At 44.0% G+C, this 12,197-nt stretch overlaps 1 protein-coding gene across 1 annotated transcript in view; it reads right to left on the bottom strand.

The window, feature by feature from the left end:
• Window positions 1-12,197, bottom strand: part of MYO5B (myosin VB) — an 86,547-nt gene that overhangs the window by 29,623 nt on the left and 44,727 nt on the right. Inside the window, exons 18-20 of the mRNA XM_050716346.1 lie at window positions 5,895-6,006; window positions 4,824-5,035; window positions 2,077-2,233 (exon numbers count right to left, since the gene is read on the bottom strand). Of these exons, the coding sequence (XP_050572303.1) occupies window positions 2,077-2,233; window positions 4,824-5,035; window positions 5,895-6,006 (481 nt within the window). The remainder of the gene's footprint in view (window positions 1-2,076; window positions 2,234-4,823; window positions 5,036-5,894; window positions 6,007-12,197) is intronic.

Below are 12,197 nucleotides of genomic sequence, written 5' to 3'. Positions count from 1 at the left end.
GTAGGAGCATCCCAGTAGGTGCTGAAGGTGATGGCTGGAGACAGTAGCTTTTATTTTGCATTCTCCTTTATACCAGGAAGGTATAAATCCCCTTCAATCCCCTGTCCTATAGGATTTCCACAGACACCGAGTCCTCTCTTAGAAGCCACCCTGCTTGAATGAGTCAAGACCCACTTGGCCTTGAAACGAGGGTATATAGGATCCTGGTTGGTGACTAGGGGACATCTGTGCTCACATACTTCATGGACCACCTAGAAATAGTGAACAGATCCACAGGACCCATAGCTAGCAAATTACCTAGCCATTACTAGATACCAACGTAGCAATAAGCATACCATACCTTCATCATCAGCTATAACTCACACCAGAACAGGTTGTGATATTTTATGAGTTCCATCTCTGCATTAAAATAATTTCTGCTGCAGATAAATGCTGCCCTGGTGGTTTTCTCATCACGCGGATAACCTTCAAACAAAACCACGGGGACCTTTCATTTCGGTCTGCAGCCAGCGTTCTTGCATGATTTGATTTCTAGAAACCTGCACCCGGTTTTGTGAGATTTCTGGCACTTGTGCATTGTATTTCTCTGCAAAATTTTACAGCAACTTTTTCAGTAGGTGGCTGTTCAACTCTCCTCCCTCAAACGGAAGGCTAATATTTTAGAGAGACAACAGCACGTTAATAACTTTCTCCTGTTGATTTATGCTGCAGTATTACGAGGAAAGAAATATCAGGAGAATTTCGAGATTATGAGACACCTTGCTGTTATTAGTTTGGGATAAGTTGCATCATAAAAGGTACCACATCAGCTTCTTCTTACAAATCTTTTGTTTCACCTTAAGGCTTTGTCTGCGTTTGAAAATTTTAAATTAGAATAAAGGGATTGTGTGAATTTAGGATGCAGCAGGAGTTGCTCTGAAATGAGATTTTATGTCTCCAAACTTGGCACTCTTACAGATGGAGCTACCCGGCGGTGGACCAAAAGGCAGAAAACACCCAAGGGCATTTACCTGGGGACCTCCGCCAGCCTGACAGCAAAGATTTTATAGGCACTGGGCTTGTCCTGACTCCAGGGAGCAACACCTGCAGCTCTGCATCTGCTGCCAGGCACCCACCTGAACCAGCACCTCTATCCAGGTGCTCCGGAGGTGAAGGATGCTCAGGTTTGAGACGCCTGACCATCAGCCAGCTTCTACACCGTGTTAAAATTTGGGCTGTCCTGAATCCCAGATATTTTTTTAAGAGCTGGAACAGCTGCCTCCCCTGAAGAGGCTTCTGATTTGAAAAAGAGATGCTGAGAAAGCAACAGCAGCACAAATTTCTGATCGCCAGCACCCAACTGCTCTGTTTTGGAGGACATCCCTGATGTGGGTCACCAGGTGTCCAGGTAACCCCGTCATCTCCAGGAGCAGGCTCTGCCCTCCTGGCCTCTGATTTCAAGCATCCCCGTGACCACCCACTGAGCCATAACAAGACTCAGTGACTACCAACGTAAAGCTGGATCTGAAGAGTGGGCAGAGGATTTCCCAAAGCTGTTCTCAGTTTCTGCACAGTGAGGGTCTGTCATGGTAACACCGACTGTCATCAACCCTCTACTGCTGTGCTTCCAGCTCCTGGCTAAATGCAGGAAGCTAATAAAGAGAAACGATTAAAGAGATTTCTATCGATAAACGACTTGTCACCTTCAATGACAGACCCCACCAGTCTTCCTGTCGTACTGGAAAAGGCACCTGCAGCATGGCTCCGACACAACTTCTGCTTGACAGGGAAGTTTTTGCCGAGCACGGGTTGGATCAAATGACATTTCCAGATTTCCACAATGCCTTCTGGCATTTGTGTGACTAACTTCATTTAGCTTCTCCTCGGAGGTGCAGCTGCCAAAATCATTTTTTGCTTGCACAGCTTTAAATGGCAGTGCTTGCCATCAATGTGTGCGCTCCAGAAACACCTGAGGCGGTCGGCTTATTAAAACATCAAAACGTCCACTGTAAATGAATCGCTGTGCTGTGCCGTGGAGGTAAATACAAAGGATTTCCCTACTCGTTTCTAATGCAAAGCCAGTCTGTGGAGTCCTACCTGGCGATAAATCCTCCTGACAAACATGCCCCGAGCAAAAGCCTGGATGGTAATGGTTGCCTTGCGGACCCTCTGGAAAGCTCGATGGATGCGCAGCATTCGGTATTGCTTCTGCAAGGTGATAGCAGCTCTCGTCCTCCTCAGGTGCTCCGCAAGTCTGCAAAGCACGGGGAAAAGGTTAGCAATAAAACTAAAACTCCCTATATTGTTGTCACAAAAGTATTAAACCTTATGGTGAGAAAGACCTTTTGTCCCAAAGTAGCTTGGAGAGAGAGCATCCCAGCAGTAAGGCTAAGAAAAGAGAAGCTGATAGCATGTCTCCGTTAGGATAATGGGAACTCGTATGCAATCAGACAACGTTCACGGCTCCTGGGAGCACTAGAACCAGAAATCACACACCTCGTTATTCCTCAACAGCATTAAAAACAAACATTTTCCAGCTTTTCCCTTAGGTTTGAACTCTCTGCATGAAATACTCAAGCCAATCAATGCCCAGGTTGCCTCCACCACTTCCAGAACCATAAAACACGAGTGTTGCACTGGGTATCTACCAACTCCAGGAAAACTGCAGCAAATTGATCTGACATTTAAACTGGTGTGCACTGGTTTGGCAACATTCATGAGCAGAACCCCAAGCAATTCATACAGAGTAAATAATGAGGGATGTGGTCAGCTCCGCAACATGCTGCTCCCATTCCCCGACTGAATTCGTGTTCAATTTGCTGTTACACAGGTTAATAAACGCCCATAAAACCTCCATTTAATCTGATAATTAGCTTGTTTTGCCGAATTTATGATTCATTTATTGCTCTCAGCATGAAGGATTTTATAGGTATTTGAGCCACTTTTGCATTTTGTGAAATGCCTTGCAAAACTAAGAGAGCCATATCAGATCGGCCATATATTCTTCTTCAAGGCTGGTGGTTTCTCATTAGGACCCACTGAACCAGAGCTTGCTGATGTGGAGGAGGAATGGTCTGCTTCCAAGCAGAGGAGAAAGAAGTTATCCCAATGGCATTCTTCTCTATGAAACAAATTGATTAGCCATGTTGGAGAAACAACGCAGCAGAAAAAGTCCAGGGAAGTGTTATTAGTGGGAAATAGCAGGCTGCAAGAGTCATCCAGCATCCAAGGTAATGAATGCTAAAAGCACCGATCTTGGACTTCTCATTTTCTCTCTACACCTGCAGATGGTTCAAACCATGAGTGGGGGCTCTTGTTGGCACTCTTGCTGCCCCACATTCAAAGGGATTTTGCTCCCTCCTCACCGGGACACACCTCACCTTCCTCCTCCCTTGCCAAGAGGGATAGCTGGCTGATGCCAAGGCAAATATGGAGTTCAAGTCTGTAACACCCCATATGTGCATGTAGAGCCCACCAGAGAGGCTACAGTTCCTCACCAACTCCCCTTTTTGTCAACCTTTCTCTTACTGCTCAGGACTCATTTGCTTTAACTTCAAGTGAGCTGTCAGATGCACAAGAGGGTCCTGCAGCCAGGAGCCTGGAGAAGCACATGGACTTTTAGGGACAAGAAACATCTCTGCTCAGTTCTAAATAAAGGTCACCAAACTGCCCAGCTTTGCTCATTTGAGACCTTCTCATCCCCGGATTCTCCAATCCCTTTTCACAAGCACAAATAATAGAACAAATTTAAATGGCATCTCTGATGTTCTTCCAAAATACAGAGTGACTTATAGGAAACCCTTGGAAGGAACACGTAAGTTCTTCTGTTAATTGATTTCTCTAAACAGAAAACAATCAAGAATGGAAATGAAGCTCCAAGGACCCAAATTTGAGCACATGGGAGGTGTCCCTGCCCACTGCAGGAACAGGAATTAGATGATCTTTAAGGTCCCTTCCAACCCAACCTATTCCCTGAATCAAATCTTGTTCCTATCTGCAAAGTGCTGGTCTGGATGTGGGAGAAGAGCAGTGCTTGATGTGAACGAGGGGCACGGATGCACAGTGACCCATGTGTTGGGATGCTATCAAAGTGCTTTACCGCCTCCTCACACCCACCCCACATTCACCATCAGCCGTACTCTCCAATGCAGCATTATTTACAGAAACCCAGCGAGCTGCCAGCACTAGGACACCTGAGATTCCTGCACGCAGAGAGTTAAACTTTCAGCTCTATCATTCCGTACTGTAAATAGCCCCATTGCCAGTGATTTGGAGTGATTTTTCTCATTACGAAGAATACAATAAATCAATTCTGAGAACTCGCCTTGGATACCAAGGAGGCACAAACCTGGTCCCTGCAGAAGACGAGTGTATACCAATTAGCGAAGTGCTCGCTACCCGGTCCAAACGCCGTTTGCCAGTGGTAGTTCCAGAAAAATATTAGTTCTGTGAAACACTCGCACCTAAATATCTCAGAGTGCTTTAGTCATCCAATTATAACCTAGCTGCCTACGTTATTAACCTGGCCCAGCACCCAGAAATTAAATTAATACAGTTGGAGGCAGGGAATTTTGATCACTGGCCTCTAATAAGGCTGGAGAGGGAGGCCAGGAGCGTGCATTTGGCACGGCAGCTTTCACCACAGTGGTACCTCTGTGCACAAAATGGTTCTTATTACAGGGGCTGAAAGGAAGCCCCCCACGCAGAGCATTTGTGTGTTTCTTGTACAAAACCTCCAATTTTTAAGGGCTGCAAGATGGAACATACTGAGAACACGAGTGCCCAGAAATGTTTTAAGATGACCTCCCAGCCAGCCCTTCCCTGGAGGGCTTCCTCGGACCCACCTCCGCGCCAGGTGCCCACGCGTGTAGCGCTGGATCACTATTGCAGCCCGTCTCAGCCTTTGGTACTTGACCCTCTGCAGCCAGCCCCGCACCGTCTTCTGAATCATGATGGTGGCAGCTCTGAACTTATCTGCTCGCAGTTTCTCCAGATATGCCACCTGGCCTGCACGGAAAAAGATCTTGGTACGTCCAAACTGGAACTTGTCTGGATCCTTTTCAAAAGCATAAAGGAAACTAAATTTAATCAAGGCAAACATTATTCTTTTTTTTTTCTTCTTTTTTAGTCTATCTTGCTCATTAGATACAGATTACAAAATTTTGAGTCAAATTTATCAGCTAACGTCTCTTCTAAGTTGGGTAACAAACATAATATTAGACTCCAAATGACTTTAACTTCCACAAACCCGCTGGGGAATGAAACACTAGGATTCAGTTTTAAGTTCAACAAATTTTGAATGCATCTATTTACACAGCAAGGCAAGTCCAGGAGACTTCAAGAAAAGGTTTATTTTACAGAAAAGATTAGGCCTTAAATCTGCAAAATTTTGCACACACTGCAAATGACTCCACAGCTGAGAAGCCAAACACCCGGTGCATAAGGCGAACAACCTCTGCAGAGAGGAACCCAAGTGAATAAATTCCTCAAAATCCTATGAGGAGAGCAGGGGTGAAAAATTACAACCTGCCAAAGATTCTGCGCACATTTTGGGCTCCTCAGCAGTCTGCACATTTGCAATTTAAAATAATGCACATGAGTCTGAGTAGTAAGGTGTTGGGGAGACGTGACAGAAACTTATTTGCTTAAATATGTAAAATGAAAAGGTTTCAATTCATAATTATTATTTTTTTCAACATATAAGTGGTTATTAGGAGTCTCCCATACATCAAGACAAAGAAGTTATTGTGTGGCTAGCCACATACAGGAGGAGAGGTTGGGGGATGAGATTTCTGGAGATGGCCAGTTGTTCACGTACAGTCATGGCAGACTCTGGACTCCACTAGCCCAGAAATACCAAAGCCACAAGCTTCTGTGCTGTAAAAATTGCTGCTAAAGACTCGGTCCCAGCTCACCTTAATGAGGTCTTCCAGCAGGGTCTGACAGATCTGCTTCTTGTCATTCTTTGAGAGGTCTCTCTTCTTCATAAGAACACGATACCTATTGAAAAAGTCGTGATAGGTCCACCTGAAAGCAAAAGATAGACAGGATTAGTCTGTGTGACAGGCATTGTTTCCTAAAAAATAAAGTATTTGGAGTTGAAACTCATATACAACCCGAGGAATTAGCACCGGAAAAAGAAAAGAGGCTCCATGCAAACATCTGAAACAACCCTCTGCCACAGTCAAAATTACGAGCTTTTCCCTCACTTTGTCCCAACATCAGATCAGTTTAAACGTGGTTAAAACGCACCCTGGGTACTGAGGGATCTGTCCCCATCACCCCAAAACCTGACCCCAGTGTTGGCCCTCCCCAAGCACCCTTATCGGCGCCCTTCCAGCCTGGAGCAGGAACGCCACGTTAAAACAAACATGAAATCTTTGGACTCTGAAGACACAAAGAAGATACTTTGAAGATGCTTCGCTGTCACCGGCGGTAAAGTCTCCAAGCACCCAACACTAATTGAAGGAATTAGAGCACTGTACCTTACTGCAAAGAGCTATCATCTCCTGCCATCACCGTTAGATTTAGAGCCTGCAGACTGGATCCTGAAATTGGCCCAGCGTCTGCCAAGTTTCAGCCTCCTCCAAATTAACGCAGTGAGTTATGGACCCCTCAAAACCTGAGTTTTTAATTAAAACACTAGGTGTTTCCAGCCCTGTCAAGTACAGCCATGGTTATTTCAAAAAAAAAAAATGCAAATGAACGTTGAAAGAAGATGGAAGAGAACTGCAGAGATCTTGATTTGTGCTCTCACTTAGCGAAACCACTCGTGTGCCTGAACCTCACCCTCATGGCCACGAACAGCAGTACCAAGATGAGAAGAATACACAGAAGCATCTCCTCCTCAGCCCAGCAGCCCTGTCTATGCATTTATTTTGGGGTTATTACACCTAATTCTACTTTTTTTTTTTTCCCATTTCACCAAAACAAAATATTCTAGGGATTGAGAGAGAGGGGAATACAACACATATTTCAAAACACATGACCAGTAGTTTCACATCTGTCCAGAAAATTTAGCAGGGAAGGAAAGCCAGACTGATAAAAACAATGAATTTCCTGCACGGACACACTGCAAAAAAAGCCATTTGCAAAGAACATGGGAACAGCAAGAAACTTGAGTCCTTCGTATCATACCTAAAGCACAAGGTAAGAGACAGGAGTAAGAGGGGAGTTGTGACGAGTGTCAGAAAAAGGAGGATTTCCCAGGCTCAGAGTGCTCTGGGTAGCTCTGGCATTGCCAGATTTGGAGGTTTCACCCTATTCTGCATGGGCCAGCCCCCAAATGAGGGCAAGTACTGGGTACAGAGAACCGTAACCCACAAATAAGACTTCTGGTATAGGGCGAGGTGAAACACAACTGAAGACAAAGTCTGTAGGTTTGTGTTATGTAGGGTTTAAGCTTAAATTTGTTATTTCTTTGCTTTCTGAAAGTCTTTCTTTTATAATGGCATTTCCCATCTCATACCTGCACCTTAATCCTTTTGCTTTGTGCAAATACCACAAATGTGGCGCTGGAGATGTCCCGCAGGTGGGACAGCTCAGTGGGAGGAGAGGGGATGGATTATTCCCAATAACCTGCCAGGGTCCGTTTAGGGGCTGCTGTATATAATATTAATTATTGCTGCTATTTGAAGGAAGATTTGGTGGAAGAAGTCGTCTGGTGGGTGCCACCCGGGCTCCTCCAGCAAAGAGCAGATGGAGAAGAGGCCACACACATAGCTGAGGGCATGGGTCCAAGCCAGGCAGAAAGCAGCAAAATCCATCATCTTTCCCTACTGAGACAGAGATCCCACAGCTGCTTTCAACCCAAACTCAGACACCTGCAGAAATTCCTTAAAGCCAGTTCATAAATCACTGTAGAGAGGATCTGTCTTCAGAGCTTGTCACTCTCGCTTCACGTGGTGGTAAAAACTGATTTTCCACTCCTTTCCATCCAAGTCCATCTCTAACATAGGTACCATGACTCACTTTTTAAGATTGGCTGGTAGCATCCTGCAGTGCTCTACCTCACCCCAGCCACACATCCCAGAAGTTTGCTGCCACACGTTGTGCCTCCGTGGTGTAACACTGCTTCTCTCTTGCTGCAGCGAGGCTGCTCCTGCCATCCCAGCTGATTTAACAGGAGACGACAGTCCTGAGTCCACATCATTTTTATTATTGTCCACCGAATAGCAAGGGAAAAGCTGTCGTGCTGGGCTCAGGTGGTCCATCAGGAGCTGCACCACGGTATCTGCAGTCCCAGTTAACAAGCAGAGAAAATCTGCAGAGGTTCACAGGTGCTGTTTCAGGCTCGCCCCACAGAAAGGAACAATTAAAGCACTTAGGTTCGATGCAATGTGGTTGGTTAAACCACTTCAGGTTCAAAACAGCATAAATTTACCTTATAACTACGTGCTTCAAGAAAAACAAACATGAACCCCCAGTCTTACAAGAGGGGTTCCTCTTGTGCAGAAATATTGAAACTTGCTGCTTTGGCTGATGAGGACTTTTTCCATGGTCTTCTGCACATATTTTTACATGTTGAATTTTTTTTTCCCTCCTCTTCTTTAAAGGTTCACCATATACCTATGATATACATCATAGGTAGATGATGAACCTCATCACGCATGGCATATCATACATGGTATATCCATGATACACATCTTCATTAGGAAAAAAAAAGGAAAAAAAAAGAAAACATTTTCCTCCTGCTAGACCACAAAGTGCTTACCAGCACCAGACAAATGATGTGCCCTGCTACCCCACAGTTTAACAGGTCAGGGAGATTATAGGAAGATATCTCAGTTCAATTTATTGTCAGGTTAAATTTAAACCACCCCTTGGGTTTCCAGGATGCTGCTCCACACCTAGCACACCTCACTGCTAGGAGCTGGACATCACTAAGGCACTAAATAAATATAATTCCTTAAAACTATGAAGTTACAGGAGGTGAGGGTGAAGAGCTGTACCCAGGAGGAATTTTGTGCCTGCATAACTGAGAAAGTGACAGAAGGAGGCACGAAGGACTCAACAGACACTACACAAATTTTCCCAAGGAGATGATCTTGGAGCTAAGTTTAAGTTCAACCAGCCTTAAATATCAGAATTTTGCTTTGATGTTAGCACAGCTCACTAAAGAGGCATTAAAAGGAATGGAAGGACACAGGAAAATAGCTTAAACCTGCAAAAAAAACTCTTTGGGGCTCGAGCAGCAAGGAGGCTGTTTGGCTTAGTCAGGAGCTGGAGCCTTGGTCAACAAGCCCAGCAATGTCTTGGAATTAAACAGATAAAATAAGCCATATAATGCAAGCCCCAAATTAATTCCTGTATCCATGGCTTGAAGAATGCGACTTGGAAGCTTTACGGTGAATTTCAAGGGGGTGCAAAGTGAATGGGCTGTTCCTGGGAGCAGAGGTTCTGAAGGGGTCAATATTGGAAGCAGCACAGGAGGTGGCCGATATCTGACTTTCTGCAGGAACTGAAGACTGTTTGGGGGCACGTGGGTGGAATATTTGAGTCAAGACTGGACACGAAACTATTTTGGAAACTGATGCAGGGACAAAATTTCTCTTGCCTTGTTTACTGCAGCAGAATAGATTTGCCTTTCAATTAGCTCTAAAGCATGCAGGCTGGCATTGTTTGAAATTATCTGGAAAACGTTCAAAGAGCAGAACAAGGAAGAAAAACACTATAGATATTACCTTTGTTGGGAGTGGGGGGAGTGGGCAAACAGAACTGCTGGGAGCCAAAGTCATTTATAGGATTTGTTTCCCTGAAAAGACTGTAAAGTGGCTAAAGGCACATTATTAAAAAAAATGATTTTGTGTACAAGGACGCCCATGAAACATTCCAATTATGGATGTTTAATGGTTGCAGAGTTTAGCAGCCGTGATTTCATACCGAGCTCTTACAAAGACGCAGCATCTCACAGGCAGCTCCAGCGACCAAAGGAAGCAGCCAAGCGCCAGGAATCCTTGAGCAATAAATATCCTACATAAAGAGTCCGATAACAGCATCTCCGAGAGGCTGCAATGATAACGTTATTCAAAGCGACTGCTCTTTTTGTAGCACTGACCAGAAACCAGAGGAACCAGCAGGAAGATTTGGAGTTCTCCTGATATGCAAGTGAAAAACATGTTTAAAGGAGTAATTTGCTATTAATGGAGATCTGCACCAATTCATTTTCTATAAACTAATCTTTATGTAGCTAGTTTCTACAAAAAAAGATGAATGGCTTATACTAGAGACATCTTCCATGCTTTGCCCCTGAAAGATGATGATGGATAGACTATCTGCGCATCCAAGACAGTCCATTCATCAGCGTTGTATCTCTACATGCTAACAAATGCGTTTCTTAACTGTTGCGTAACATTTCAAGCCAAATACTACATTTTCAATTTACTTGAGATAGCTGCCGAATGCAGTGCACCGTGGAAATGAGAAAAGAAAGCCAGGCGTACCCAAAGTGGAGAACACGAGGCTTCGCCTTTCAGTGGAAGTCTGTCACATCTCATGTGGGTTGAAGAACGCTAAAAACCGTATTAAAATATTTTTTGTTTTGTTTTTCCTCAAAGGGACTGGGTAAAAGATGACTGAAGCCTCAAAACATTCAGTCCTTCAACCCATAAATAACAGTGATGGAGAAGTGTGAAGTAATTGCAGAAGGTGGCTTTGTCCAGAGATCTCCAACCCAAAGCCACATCGATCTCAGAAGTCACTCCTGTCACTTGGATGTAAACACTACAAGACAAAAAATTAACATTTTCTCCCATTTCTCTAATAAAACGTCATTAAAAAAAAACTCTCTTGCTCTGAAAGTAAATTACTGACACTTAAGTGAAAGAAAATCTCACAAAGATTTCAAGTTTGGCAGGATTATTTTAAGGGATCTAAATTTATAGCCTTCACAGACCAACTTTTCAATGTACAAACTCCTGGTTCTGGCTTTTCAAGGCTGGAATTTGATGAGCAAACAATTACCAGAACCCAAAGTGAACATCTTATTTAGTGTAGAGCCGTTTCCGTGTACGATTATGTTGCAGAAACACTGAAACAGAGAAAAATCTTTCCTTGAGGCATCCCAAACACTGATCTTGAGAAGGTCACTCCAAAAGGCTGAAATAGCTATTTGCACTTTTTTTTTTCTTTTTTTTTTTTTTCCCCCTGGAGAAAGAACAACAACTGACAAGTTGCAGTGATGGAAGAGTTTTGTACTCTTAGTGTCCTGGGAAAAAAAAGACCCCATGGCCAAAATCATACAAGCAGACTCAAAAGCACGCAAGCAGCTCACACTGAAGGTCCCTTTTGAATTTTTCTTCACACTGGTCAAGTATTTGTGGTAAATAGACCTTGGCTGGTCTCCAGGTGCTGCTGTTTTCTCCTTTCCCCCTCTCCAGTTACTAACCACACGTGGATTTTAGCACTATAGGGTCTGAGCTACATGGAGTTTTGTGGCAGAGATGGAGAAATGCTATCAGTCGCTGGGAAAATTAAACCTAAAGACATAAAACTGCCTTCGTGGCCTCTTCTAAAATAAGCCACAGCAGTCTTAGGGCTTTCACCACAAGAGGACAGACAGCCAGATTTGGCCCCACAGCTACTTTAACAAAGGAGGGAATAAAAAAACAACAGCGGCTCAGGGATCACATAATTTAGGATCACAAATTAACAGCAACTTCCACTCTGAGGATTTCAGGGCTCAGGAGATAATCCTCAAGAGATGATCCCCATTGCTGTGACATTGCGGGAGATGGGAGGCAATCGTCATGCTCCTTCTCAAATCTGGGGGGGGAGTTTCTGGTGGCACTCACCATCACGCCTAGCCGACTCCTTGCCGGGCGTATTTATAACTCCTTTGTTCCACACAAAAAAGGCTGATGGCTATGCTGACATTAACACAAAGCTGCTCAGCACTGAAGTGCTACTGATGCATTTTTAGAATTATTTGCCCTTGTCGTTTTCAGACACTATTTACAGTTTATATTTTCTGATTTATTAGGCCCTAAAAACCTCTCTCTAATTTCGCATAACAACCAGCGAGAGCCACACTTCACATACTCTTTCTTTTTTAAGATGCAAGACTTTAAAGCCCAATATCCTTTGGATGTGCTGTGTGAAACCCTGCAATAATAATTGACAACCCTTATTTTCTTTCTCTGCAAGTCTAGTCACTTTTTTTTTTATTTTTTTGGATGAAATGACTACTGTAGCAAATATCTGAAGCCAGAGAAAAGAAT

The sequence above is a fragment of the Cygnus atratus genome, chromosome Z (genome assembly GCF_013377495.2).
Source record: "Cygnus atratus isolate AKBS03 ecotype Queensland, Australia chromosome Z, CAtr_DNAZoo_HiC_assembly, whole genome shotgun sequence".
Classification (NCBI taxonomy): domain Eukaryota; kingdom Metazoa; phylum Chordata; class Aves; order Anseriformes; family Anatidae; genus Cygnus; species Cygnus atratus.
The sequence above is the reverse complement of the archived record's forward strand: the minus strand, read 5'-3'. Positions and strand labels throughout refer to the sequence as shown.